The following is a 13,893-nucleotide window of genomic DNA, read 5'->3' on the forward strand; positions in this document are numbered from 1 at the left end:
TTAGCTTTGACATTATAATGCTTCTTGGTGTGAGTCTCATTGGGTTCTGGGATTCCTGGATCTTGATGTATGTTTTCTTCTCCAGGTTAGGGACGTTTCCGGCCATTTTTAAAGTTAAGTTTTCTGCTCCTCTCTCCTCTTTGGGAGTTCAGTAATGCAGATGTTGGTCAGCTTGATGTAGTCACATAACTCCCTTAAGCTGTCTTCACTCTTTTTCATTCTTTTTTCTTTTTGCTGTTCTGATTGGGTAAGTTCTGCCCTGTCTTCATTTTTCAATTCAGTTATTCTTCAGTTCTATGATTTCTATTTGGTACTTTGTTTTCTGTTTGTTGAAATTCTCACTTTTTTCATCCATTCTTCTCCTGAGAGAGGTGAGCATTTTTATCACTTATTTTGAACTCTTTATCAGATAAATCACCTGTCTCCTTTTCATTAAGGTCTTTTTCTAAGGTTTTATATTTTGCTTTTTTGGGAATATATTGTTTCTTTGGTTTCCTTGACACTCTTGGGTTTTATGTGTTAGATAAAACAGCCACCTCTCCCAGTTCTGAAGGAATGATCTCATGGAAGAGAGCCCTTTATTGTCTCTCAAACCTTTGTGATTGTCCAAGAAGGCTCTTTTCAGTTGATCCCAGTAATTGAGGCAGTGCCCCCAAGAGGAGGATCTCAGGCAGCACCTAGATTCAGGCTGATTAGAAGGCAGACCCTCAGGCAGCAGCTTTTAAAATTTTCAACATAAACTCTTTCAGGTGAAGACTGGGAGGTGGACATTTCTGCCAGCTTCCTCTGCTCTGAGCCCTGGGTAATAACCAGTTAGGAATGGTTTCTTCCTTGGTACCATCCCATTGAGTACAAGCCCTGCTGGCCACCAAAGGCAGGATATTAAGGGACTCCAGGGCATGTGTACGAGCTCTTATGTTAGAGATTTGTATGGCATGGGGGGCCTGAGGCAGGGCAGAGGAAGCATGTGAAGATGGTGCCCACTTGTTAGAAGATGGAGGAGAGACAGTGAAGTATCCCTCAAACTGAGAAGGCACTTTGAGACCAAAAACAAAACAGGCCACTTCATACAGTTTACAGTTCTATTCAGGCTAACTTATTGGTAGGAGAGTTGGGCAGAGGATGGTCCACGGCAGCCGCATAGTTATTCTCCACAAGTCCAGGCCCCAGTCCACAGATTTTCTAGAGGAAGGGGACACACAGGAGGACACTGCAGTGAGGTCAGAGAGCGTGCACGCACCTAATGGACAGCTGGCCTTTCATCGGATCTTGTGGCACCACCTGTGATTGATGGAAGGCCAAACAAGCCTCCCCTCATTCCAGCCGTGGTGGGCATTCCTGACGTATGTGTATCGACCTCCGAGGGGCCAGGAACAGGAAGCCCCAGGCGACGTCACTGAGCGAACCTGGACAGGGTCGGAGGCCAGTATTGTCAGCACTCAGGCACCGCTGTCCCCCCAACCCCACCCCGGGTCTCCGGAGAGGATATAGGCTGGGTCCTCCGTGCGTGTTTAATTAGCAGCTCACCCCTCAGAGGACAGCTATGAAGATAAACTAATAGGTCCTCGACAGAGACTGGGTGCCTCGGTCTGTTGCCTCTTTGTTGTGCCCTGGGAATGGTGGTGGCCGGTTAAGAACTCTTTCTCCATTTGTTACAGTCTTGTGGGACCCACGGGTGTGAGCTCCACTGACCACCAGAGCCAAGCAATCTAGAGGTGTTTCCTGGGCAGCAAAAATTTTCTGCAAAAATCAGGAGTGTCAGGCAAGGGCACGTGCTCCTGGGAGATCCTGGAGAGCTGGAGTGAGGCAGAGGGGGAGCACACACATTGTCTGTTTTTGAAGAACATTTCAGTGAGCCCTTAGATGTATGTTTAATTAGATGCCTGCCTTTCAAGCTGACACTTTAAGATTAGCAAGCAAGCCTCGTTTTTGTTGTTGTTTTTTAAATAGAGCAAGGCGGGGCAGAAGGAAAGGGAGAAAGAGAATCATAAGCAGGTTCCATGTCCATCTCATGACTTGAGCTGAAATCAAGAGTCAGATGCTTAACCGAATGAGCCCCCCTGGCACTCCTCAAGCAAGCCACTTCCACGGAAAGCCTGGCTGCTTTTCAGTCAGCTGCCTCTATGCTGGGTCCTGGGCTGGGTGAGTCTGCACATGTGAGCCTTTTAATAACTGTTTCAGTTGGTGTAGCCCTCTTGGTCCCATGGATGCAGGCTCTGTTGTCTTTCAAAGGTAGATGTTTGGGGGCTCATCTTCAAGTTCAGGTCTTAAGGGTAGGGGTACTAGAAGTGGGGTTCAGAACCTTCACTCCTCAGGGAGAAGCTTGGGATTTTGTGTTCCCTCCTGACTGTGGGTTGCTGCACCAGTGGTGGGGTTTATGGCAAGATTGTGTCTCAGCATCTCCAACCAGCTTTTATGTGGTTGGTTTGCTCATTCATCCAGTGTGTAGGAGCCACTTAGCTAGTTTTTGGGGTTTGGGTTTTTCCAAGGAAATTATTCCATATGTAGATTTAGATGCAGTGTGTCTGTGGGAGAAAGTAAGTCCAGGATCGTTCTATGTCACCACCATGACCTGGACTGTTTTATTCTGCTGAAGGTTTAATTTGTCGTTCTTTATTGTTTCCTCAAGTAGTTGCTTACGTTATTGTCGATCTTTTTTTTTTTCCTTTGGTTTATTTGTTCAATGGTACAAATTTCCTTCTAGGTTCCTACAGTTGCTCCACCAGAAAACTTTTGATAAATTCTATTTTTATATCGTTCAAAATAATGATATCTTTAGACTTTTTTGATCCCGATATTTAGAAGTTTTTTATCTCCATGTCTTTGGGGTTTTCCAACTGCTTTCCTGTTATTGATTTCTAGATTAATGCTGCTGTTTCCTGAGAACATGTTTTGTACATTTTCTGTTCTTTCAAATTTAAGGTGTTTTATATCCCAGAAGGCGGTTTGTCTTGGTGAATGTTGCATGTGAACTTGAGAAGAATGTGTATTTGCTGTTGATGACATATTCCATGGATTTCCTGATTTTCTTCCTGCTGAAACTCTTATGTTACTGATATGGGGGTGTTGATGGGTCCAACTTTATGAGTTTTTGCCTAACATATTTTGCTACTCTGTTATTAATGCACATACACAGAAAGGATTGTTTTATTTTCTTGGAGATTTGATCCCTTTACTATTACATGATTCCCTCTTTATCTGATATTTCCTTGCTTTGAAGTAGGCTTTGTCTGAAATTAATATACTCTGCCAGCTTTCTTTTGATTACTGTTGGCATGGTATATCTTTCTCCATCCTTTTAAGTTTATTTGTGTCTATATTTAGTTCTTTTTAATGTGCTGTTATAGTGTGTCTTTCAATTGTAGGGTTTAGGCCATTGATGTTTAAAGTGGTTATTGATAATGTTGATTAATATCTACCGTACTTTTTACTCTTTTTTTGTTGTCCTTGTTTGTCTTCTGCCATTTTTCTGCCGGCTTTAGCTTTAATTGAGCATTTTATCTCTTCTCAGCATATCAATTATAGTTTTTTGACTTTGTTTTGCTGAGTTTACTTTATGTCAGCATATTCCTAATTTCTCCCTGTCCCTTGTAACGTTGTCATTCATTTCACTTATCCAAAAGCTATTACTGAATACAAAAGTGATATGTCAGATTTGTTAGTAAAAGAAAAGGTGTTTTACCTTCATTAATTTCTTTCCTAATGCTCTTTCTTACTTACCTCCCGATGAATTTCTTTTCGTGTTTCTTGAAAAACAGGTGTACTCATGTCAAATTCCTCAATGTTTGCTTCAGAAAGTCTTTATTTCTTCCTCATTTTTGAAAAATAATTTTAACACAGAATTGTAGGATGGTGCTTTTTTCCTTTCAGCACTTTTAAGTGTTTTGCTCCAGTCTCTTGCTGAAATGGTTTCAGAAAGAAGTCCAATTTAATTCTTACCTCTGTTTCAGTGTAACTGAGGTTTGTTTTTCCCCGCTCTGGCTTCTTTCACTATAATCTCTTTGTTTTCGATTTTTCTCCAGTTTGAATAGGATGTGCTTGAATTTGCATTTTTGGTTGTTTGGGGTTTTTTCCCCTTCGTATTTTGTGCTCTCTTAGCTACCCGGATCTGCAGTTTGCGATCTCGAATGGTAGGAAGATGCAGTGATTATTGCTTCACTTACTTTTTCTGTCTTTATTTTCCATCAGTTATTCCCATTGTATTTTACCCTTGTCATTATACCAGAGTTCTTGGATATTGTGTTCTATTTTTGTTTGCTTAGGCCCCAGCGAAACACTCTTCTAAGGACAGGCCTTGTTAAGAATAGAATATTCTGGGCATATTTCAAAATAGCTTCTTTTCTGTCTCCAATTTTGAAGACAGTGGTTTGCCCTGTGTCCTCAAGTCTCTGATGGGTCAAAGAAGAGTTGTTTAAGCTTTTTTGCTTTTTCCTTGTGAGGGAGAGACTGCTTCTCAGTTCATTATATGACCCCCCCCCCCCCAAAAAAACCCCAAGTCTCTGACTCCCGATGTTTCATGTTTGACTGCTCACAGCTTTGAAGCTCAGCCCTCCTTTTTCCTCCTTGGTCCAGTTCTGTCCAAGGCAGTAAGAAAGCCTAGTGCTTCCTGCTTTGGTAGTGGCAAGAGGATCAGTTCATACAAGCGCCTGCCCTTGTGTGTGAACCTTTAGTCCACTCACAACCTCCGGGGGAGAAAGGTCTGCATGCTTTTCCCTGCTTTTTCGTCATTTCAGGCCTGCTTGAGAGGCCTGCCTTCCTCCCCAGAGACCTCAGTTATGGAGTAAAGTCTCTTATATCCTGTGGGTAGCATGTGGCGTCCTCAACTAAGGGACTCCTGTACTCAGGTTTGGCTGTTGTGCTTTTGTACGGCACAGAGCTCCTAAGTGAGAGAAAATGAGAGGGCTCCCTCTAGAGCGCTGGTCAGGAAAGTTCCTCCTGAAGTTGGAGAATGGCGATTTTATGTTCTTTTGGAGGAAAGCACTGCTGAATCCTTTATGTAGTTAATAATCATGAACAGATTCACCATCAAACCACTGTGGATGTCAGGGAACTCCCTCGCAACCTGCACTTCTTAACCTGTTCGTCAGGGTTAGCATGGGCCAGAGGGCACTATTACAGTTGGACCAAAAAGAGTTCCTCTAGCACCTTTTCATTTCAGTATGTGTCCTAAAAAGTGAGCAGCAGTCCTGAGGCTCATGTGGATAGGGTTTTTGTGGAGATCTCTGAGCCCTAACTTCTGAGTAACTTCCTGGCTCCATGAAATGGGACAGAGAGAGAATGGAAAAACTGAGTGCAGTAAGAACTACACAAGTGAAAAGTACTACTTCACAAGAATATTTTCATTTGTCCAGCTACATCTGGCTACTTCTAACGGCCTTCAGGCCGATAATGGCAAGCTGATCCTTGTTACAAGTTGCATTTCCACAGGCCTCCTGGACTCTCATGTTTGGTGATGGGACTAGAAGAAAAAGCTTCCAGTTCTTCATTGTGTTTTATTCATTAAAACCTCATGCAGATTTGACCCCGTACATCATGGAGTGCTGAGTTAAATGGTAGGTAAGAAGGAAGGAGATGAGAGCGTTTTTCTCAAAAGGAATTAGTGTGCTTAAAATAATACTTGTTTCATTTGTATAGTATTTCTCTCATTTCTCCAAGGTGCTCTAGACCCTGCCATTAGAGAACAGTAACATTTAAAGTGATCACAGTAAAGATGAATAAATAATTTGCATGTGTTCATGATGCTGTTAAATTTATGAGGAAGTGTGAACAGAAAGTAAGTTTCTCATGACCAAGACATAAATGTTTGGAGACCACAGAATCATACATAACCTTCCTATAATTGAGTATAAATCCCCAGTGCTGTCAGACTCATGTATGCTACTGTAAACATATTTGGGATGTTTTAGGACTCAGTGACCTTTGAGGATGTGGCTGTGAACTTCAGCTTGGAAGAGTGGGCTTTACTGGATTCTTCGCAGAAGAAACTTTACAGAGATGTGATGCGGGAAACCTTCAGAAACCTGGCCGCAATAGGTAAAGATGATGACATTCTTACTGAACTTTGGCAATTAGAGAACAAGTATTTCTTGCCCATCAGTCTTGTTCTGACATGTGGGAAAATAGTACATTAGTAAGCTAAGCTCATCATAGACCTAAAATCTAGTAATTTTTCTATAATTTCTAATAACGGAATATTTTCTCCATCTGCATTTTAGAGAAAAAATGGAAAGATCATGACACCGAATATAGGTACAATACCCAGGGGAGAAGACTAAGGTGAGTCACACAATGTAGCAGTGTCCCACATGAGAATCTTATGTCGTGAATTTTTAAAAGCCAAATTATTCAGGGGTGCTGGGTGGCTCAGTCAGTTAACGTCTGCCTTCAGGTTAGGTCATGATCCCGGGGTCCTGGGATCAAGTCCCACATTGGGCTTCTTGCTCAGCGGGAGCCTGCTTCTCCCTCTCCCTGCCACTCCCCCAGCCTGTTCTCTCTCTCTCTGTCAAGTGGATAAACAAAATTGTTAAATAAATAAAACCCAAGTTATTCAAATTTATCCTTAAATTTTTTTCACTGAAAATATTTACTTAAGTATGACATAGGTGTTGAGTGTTTGCAAAACTGTTCACTTGGAAAGAGCATAAAGAAACCCCATATGGAAAAAGAAAATAAACCCCATATGGAAAAAGAAAAAAACCCCCATATGTTGAGACACCTGGGTGGCTCAGTTGGTTGTGTGTCTGCCTTTGGCTCAGGTCATGATCTCAGGGTCCTGGGATCCAGCCCCACATCAGGCTCCTTGCTTAGCGGGGAGTCTGTTTCTGCCTGCCACTCCCCCTGCTTGTGCTCCCTCTCTCTTTCTGATGGATGGATGGATGGATAGGTAGATAAAAACAACAAAAAAAAAACCCTGTATGTTAATAATCTTTGCTTACATAATAGCTGTGGTCAAGTCCTTATTTACAGAGCATTCAGTATATTAACTTTCCAAACGATTCAGAAAGGGTAGGAAACCTTCATTTTGCTGTAAGTTATAAAAATGTAATTCTGATACCCTACTAATATGAATTACTAAGAAATCGTTAATAAAATACTTCCCATTTTTTTACAGACGTCATATGGCAGAAAAACGTGAAAGCAAAGAGGGTCGTCAGTGTGGAGAAACCATCACTCAGACTCCAGATCTTAATCTGAACAAGAAAACGCCTTCTGGAGTAAAACCACCTGAAAAGCATCAGTGTGGAGAAACCATCACCCAGACTCCAGATCTTAACCTGAACAAGACGACGTCTTCTGGAGTAAAACCATGTGAATGTAGCGTGTGTGGAAAAGTCTTTGTGCGTCATTCATCCCTTAATAGGCACATCAGATCTCACACTGGACATAAGCCATATGAGTATCACGAATATGAAGAGAAGCCATATAAGTGTAAAGAATGTGGGAAAGCCTTCAGCTACCGCAAGTCTGTTCACAGACATGAAAGGACTCACACTGGAGAAAAACCCTATGAATGTCAGGAGTGTGGGAAAGCTTTCACGTGGCTCACAACTTTCCGAAGACACATGATCACTCACACAGGAGATGGACCTTACAAATGTCAGGAATGTGGGAAAGCTTTTAGTTGTTCTACTTCCTTGCGAACACATGAAAGGACTCACACTGGAGAGAAACCCTATCAGTGTAAACAGTGTGGGAAATCCCTCCGGTCGCCTCTGGGTTTGCGAATACACGAAAGAAATCACACTGGAGAGAAACCCTATGAATGTAAGCAGTGTGGTAAAGCCCTCAGTTGTCCCAGTTCCTTTCGAAGACATGAAAGGACTCACACTGCAGAGAAACAGTATGAATGTAAACAGTGTGAGAAAACCTTCAGTTCTCCTCTAGGTTTGCGAATACATGAAAGAATTCACACAGGAGAGAAACCTTATGAATGTAAGGAATGTGGGAAAGCCTTCATTTCTCTGTCAAGCATTCGAACACACATGATCACACACACTGGAGATGGACCTTATAAATGTAAGGAATGTGGGAAAGCCTTCATTTGTCCCAGTTCCTTTCGATCACATGAAAGGACTCACACTGGAGAGAAGCCCTATGAATGTAAACAGTGTGGTAAAACCTTCAGTTGGCCCAGTTCCTTTCGAATACATGAAAGAACTCACACTGGAGAGAAACCTTACGAATGTAAGGAATGTGGCAAAACTTTCATTTATCGCACAACCTTTCAGGGACACATGAGAAAGCACACTGGAGAGAAACCCTATAAATGTAAAGAATGTGGAAAAGCCTTCATTTCTCCCTCAAGTGTTCGAACACACATGATAATGCACACTGGAGATGGACCTTATAAATGTAAGGAATGTGGGAAAGCCTTCAATTTTCCCAGTTCATTTCGAATACATGAAAGAACTCACACGGGAGAGAAGCCCTATGAATGTAAACAATGTGGTAGAGCCTTTAGTTGTTACACATCCTTTCGAACACATGAAAAAACTCACACTGGAGAAAAACCCTATGAGTGTAAAGAATGTGGAAAAGCCTTTATTTATCGCACTACCTTTCGAGGACACGTGAGAATGCACACTGGAGAGAAACCATACAAATGTAAAGAATGTGGAAAAGCCTTTAGTCGTCCCAATTCATTTCGAAGGCATGAGAGATCTCATACTGAATAGAAACCTCTTGAATGTAAGCAGTGTGGGAAAAACATCAATTGACCTTCATCCTTACATGTGAAACCCCCCCCTGGAAAGAAATCCAACAAATATAAGAAAGCCTGATACAAATTAATCCATGTATAATGTTCCAGAAAACTAACATGAAAGAATCATTATAAAAGTTATAAATATATTATCAGTGCCTCATTCTTAAAGTGGATCTCTGGACTGTGGATATTTACTACTTTCAAAAATGAACACTGAGGTGAGATAATTCTGTAAGTACTCTTATTACTGTTGTTTAAAGATTAATAGATATTTGTTTTCTCAAATCAGTTGATAACATTTTTCTCTTTCCATTTTGGAGTTTGCTTGATCCATGGGTGAATTGAAATGGTTTCTAAATGTGCAAGTAGATTTAATTTTTATATAATGTTTTAATTGAATTATCGATAAATGTTTTGGTATTTTCTTACTGGCCTCCTGTGTCAGCTACTGGATATCCGTTACCCATCATACACTCCATCTTCTTGGGAGAAAACCAATTCTTTTTTGGCCAGAAGAGCCTTAATTCCATTTTCCTTGCTAATAAAAAGATGGCATAAATTTGTAAATATGCAGTTTATTATGAAGTGTCGTCTGATCAGTTATTTCCATCTTTTGGCCTTTGCCATTCCTTCTGGCTGAGATTTGAATAATCAATTTTGCATTAAGACAGACCAGTCATTGGATAATAAAATGTAGAATTGGAGATGGCACTCCTAAATTATGTTTTGTCACCTGGGTAATGTGACATTTTCTAGAATCTGTTTCCTTTATGATTCTATACCTGTAGCCTCACTTGTGTAAGATTTGAAAGGCAGGAGTACAGGAGGCATCAGGTTTCAGAGCCACTAGACAGAGCTGTACAGGAGCTTTGAGGATCCCTGCTTGCAGCCTATTTTCCTGATCTCTTGCCCTGCTAGTCAAGAGTGTCCTCAAAACCACAATTAACTGCTCGACTTCATTTCTCAGAGGCGTAGGTTTCCACATATACCTTCACAAGTTCGGCATCAAAGATCCATCACAGTTTGGATTTTCCTGCCAGCCCTCATGTGTCCACCAGGCAACTAATCTGAACTTTCATGGTTGGGAGTACTCTCTGTTGCCCAGACTCTCCTCTGTATTGCATTCATTTAAGGTCTAATTTGTGTAGTCAATACCTTGTTTTGGTAATACTGCTAGTGACCATGTACTCCTGATTCCACTGTGAGCGCTACAGTGACCAGAAGAACACCGTGGACTTTGTTCCTCCACTGCAGCTACTGCTCTGGCCCTGTCCTTCTCTAGGACAGCTGGCCCCTCCCTCCTGTCAGGCAGGTTTGCTCAGCTGTGTGTAATTCCTTGGTATGTTTTCAAGTATGGTTAATTGTATGTGATTAAAAGCAATGCATTTGTCAAACAAAATATTCTGTAGTCATTTCTTAAAACATTTTATTAACTGGGGCTCCTGGGTGGCTCAGTCGTTAAGCATCTGCCTTTGGCTCAGGTCATGATCTCAGGGTCCTGGGATCGAGCCCTGCATCGGGCGCCCTGCTCAGTGGGGAGGCTGCTTCTCCGCCCACTCCCCTATTCATGCTCTTGAGCTTGATCTTGCTCTCAAATAAAACTTAAAACATTTAATTTGTATGTGAACATATATTGAGTCTCTCATTTCCTGAGAGCATATATTAAAATATCCCATTGTAATTATGAATTTTCAAATCAACTTTGTAATGTTGTCAAGTTAAGCATACCTTCCCAGTATTACCTCGTGCTGTATACGTGCTGAGGTGCTTTTCATTCTTTTATAGGTACAGTCTTCTTTGTCATGAAACTTCTCATTTGGTCAGTGTCCTCTCGCTAGACAAACCCACTACGTTCACATCAGCAGTCAGCAGGGGTGTGATGAACTATAGTAACAAGAATGACTGCAGGAGTGCCTCGGTGGCTCAATTGGTTGAGCATCTGACTCTCAGTTTCAGCTCAAGTCTTGACCTCAGGGTTGTGAGTTTGAGCCCCATGTTGGGCTCCAAGCTGGGCATGGAGCCTACTTTAAAAAAAGGACCGCAAACCCTAAATGACTGGATTTATTAGTAAGAGTGTTTCCAAGGACTTAAGTGATTTGGGTTTTTGTTAGGTGATTTCATTACTATTCAGTAACGGCAAGAAGGTTCTGGATGTATTGGATGCTTTGTGGAGGTAGACAATTCTACCATTGTCTTTACCTTCTAGAAAATGATTATGATTCCCCAGTGTAGTGGGGCTAAGCCTGTAAGAAGCTCCAGTCAGTCATATTAAGAAGAGAACTTTGGTTATTTTTGTGACTTAGAATGGTCTCTTCTCCATTTTGAGAGACATGGTTACAAAATACCCTTCTTTTTGTCTTGATCCATCATGATCACCAAATTGCTTTGTCTGATGGAAGTGTTCAGTATTTTTCTCTTCAGCACTGTAAGATTTGGCAGGGCCAGTCCCCTAGAAGAGCTGTTGCCTTTCCTACTCATTATCTAAACACCAATATATTTCCTACAGTGAACTGATGGACACTATTTACCTCCGAGAACCTCAGTGAAAATATGTAATTTCACTTCTTAGGAAACTATGTTTAATATCTCCTTTATGATGTCACCAAGCCTGTAAGTTTAGGTAAATTATGAGAGAACAAAACCTAGCGGGGGGGCAGGGAGAACAGGACTACTGTTCCAATCATGCCTTTCTTACTCGGAGACTATTTTTTTTTAAAGATTTTATTTATTTGACAGAGAAACAGTGAGAGAGGGAACACAAGTAGGGGGAATGGGAGAGGGAAAAGCAGGCTTCCCCCTGGAGCAGGGAGCCCGATGCGGGGCCTGATCCCAGGACCCTGGGATCATGACCTGAGCCACCCAGGCGCCCCTCAGAGACTACTCTTGATGCTAATCTTTGAACATGCCTCATCTGTCAGACACTGTGTACTCAAAACATACCTTGTGTAGCAAAAATAATAAAATCAGTGTAGGATTTCAATATAGAGGCATTAAACACAAGTTCTTGCAGTCCTGGTGCTCATATTTTTGTGGGAAAAGAGAGAGGGTTAACAAGTAGTAAAATTTAGATAATAAGATGGAAGGGCGGGCTTTGAAGGAAAGTAAGCAACATCGTGAAATAACAGGGAGGCTGGGAATGTATCTTTTCTAGGAGGAAAGGAGCCTGAGTGAGGATGTCACTACTGACCACTTGAATTCCCACCATGCAATACATTTTAAAGGCTTTCAGGAACAGCTTGGGTGTGGAAGTAAATAGAGGGCAGTAGAAATGGAGAAAGTCCGGCATTCCTGTAATTAACAGTAAAGATTCCCCATAAAGATACAGACCTAGTTCATCTTCCTTTTTGTAGTTTTCTGTATGGAATATGTGATCATGAGTTTGGGCCTGGATATCTGGGGCTTGAAACTTGCCACTGACTTGGGCCACAGATATCTGTGGTATTTTTTTGTGTGTTTAACATTATTTGAGAGCATTTCAATTTACCTGTATTTAAATTTTACAGTATTTGGCACTTAAATTTTGCTTATATATATATATATATATATATATATATATATATATATATATATTGCTTCTATATATATATTTAAAGATTTTATTTATTTATTGACAGCAAGAAAGAGTACAAGCAGGGGGAGCTGCGGGCAGAGGGAGAGGGAGAAGGAGGCTTCCCGCTGAGCAGGGAGCCTGATGCGGGGCTCGATCCCAGGACCCTGGGATCACGACCTGAGCTGAAGGCAGACGCTTAACAACTGAGCCACCCAGGCTCCCTTTTTTTGCTTCTATATTAACTGCATAATATAAACCCCCCATTAAACCCTGGGGTCTCTCCCAGTTTGAAAAGTTATGATGATCTGCGCTGTTCTAGCCCATCCAGAGTTTATTATGTTCCGAGAGTGGTATTTACACAAGTCCACTGTGATTTCCCAGTGGAAACACCAAAAATAGCGATGTTTAGAAGGCAGTTACTGAGGAATAAGGAAAGCTGCAGTCACAAAGTATCATTTTGAGTAATATCCTAATTTTATGTAAAAGGAAAAACGGGAAGTGTCTCTCTGTAAGAGGAGTAATTGGAAGCTTTTTGTTTGAATGATCCACAAAGCCCCACAGCCCACCTCATTGTCCACAGGTGTCATTTCCATATGCTCACACTTCCAGCACATGTTATGGGCTGGGAGAATTTAAAAGTAACCACTTGGAGTTTTATTAAAGAGCAAAGGGAAGTCAATCCTGTTCATTTTTTAGTACTGACTGACATTTTCTTAGCACTGTGGCAGTAATTTCATGATTATTGGTCTCTCATTGGATGCCTCCACCAATCACTCCTTCCATCTTACATAAGAGAAACTTAAGCACAGGAGAACATCTCTCACGTTTGGAGATCTAATGTGTGCTACCTACGTAACTGGGCATTGTCAAAATTTTAAACTCAGAAAAGCACTGCAAGAAATTTTCGCTTTTACAAATTATCCATCAAATTTCACAAATGACTCATGGCAGTGTGTTCTGTTTATATTACATTCTGGGAAAGGCAAACATAGGAATCTAAAACATGAGTGGTCAGTGGTGGAGGGGTTTAGTATAAGAGTGTTCTGGGGTTCATTTTTTTTAAGATTTTGACAGAGACAGCGAGAGGGGGAACACAGCAGGGGGAGTAGGAGAGGGAGAAGCAGGCTTCCCGCTGAGCAGGGAGCCCGATGTGGGGCTCAATCCCAGGATCCTGGGATCATGACCTGAGCTGAAGGCAGACACCTAATGACTGAGCCACCCAGGTGTCCCTGGGGTTCATCTTTTGATGGTAGTATTACTGCACATTTGTGGAGACTCCCCACTATAAATTGTATGTATGTATATACTCAAAATGATTAATAGAAAATAAAAATGCTTTCATATGCTGGGAGAATATTGAATTTTGCTGAACCTTGATTGTCATGTGTGCAGCTCTTCTTTCCACTGTATTGGAGATACTACTTAGGAAGAACTGAAGGATTGAGGAAGGAGGACTCAGTCCCCAACAGGCCTTTTCTTGCAATCACGTCTGCACCTAAAGTGAGAGGGCTCCCAGAATCTAAGTCAGGTTCCTCAGTCAGATCTTTGGAAATACTGTGCTTCTGAAACACGAGGGCGCACCCTGCAGTTCTCCCCAAGTACGATCTGAGGACCTCCTAATGCCTAAGCATCAGTGTCC

The 13,893-nt window shown here is 41.6% G+C and overlaps 1 protein-coding gene across 1 annotated transcript; it reads left to right on the forward strand.

Annotated features, from left to right (window-relative positions):
• Nucleotides 1-5,897: 5,897 nt before the first annotated feature.
• LOC114197790 (uncharacterized) lies at nucleotides 5,898-10,097 on the forward strand. The gene is given in 3 exon segments (XM_088017173.1): nucleotides 5,898-6,033; nucleotides 6,216-6,276; nucleotides 7,112-10,097. Coding segments are annotated over 3 exon segments (1,761 nt in total). The 3' UTR covers nucleotides 8,676-10,097.
• Nucleotides 10,098-13,893: the final 3,796 nt, after the last annotated feature.

This window comes from Eumetopias jubatus, unplaced genomic scaffold (genome assembly GCF_037043125.1).
Source record: "Eumetopias jubatus isolate StellerSeaLion01/CBP00866 unplaced genomic scaffold, mEumJub1_p1.0 scaffold_1, whole genome shotgun sequence".
Taxonomy (NCBI): domain Eukaryota; kingdom Metazoa; phylum Chordata; class Mammalia; order Carnivora; family Otariidae; genus Eumetopias; species Eumetopias jubatus.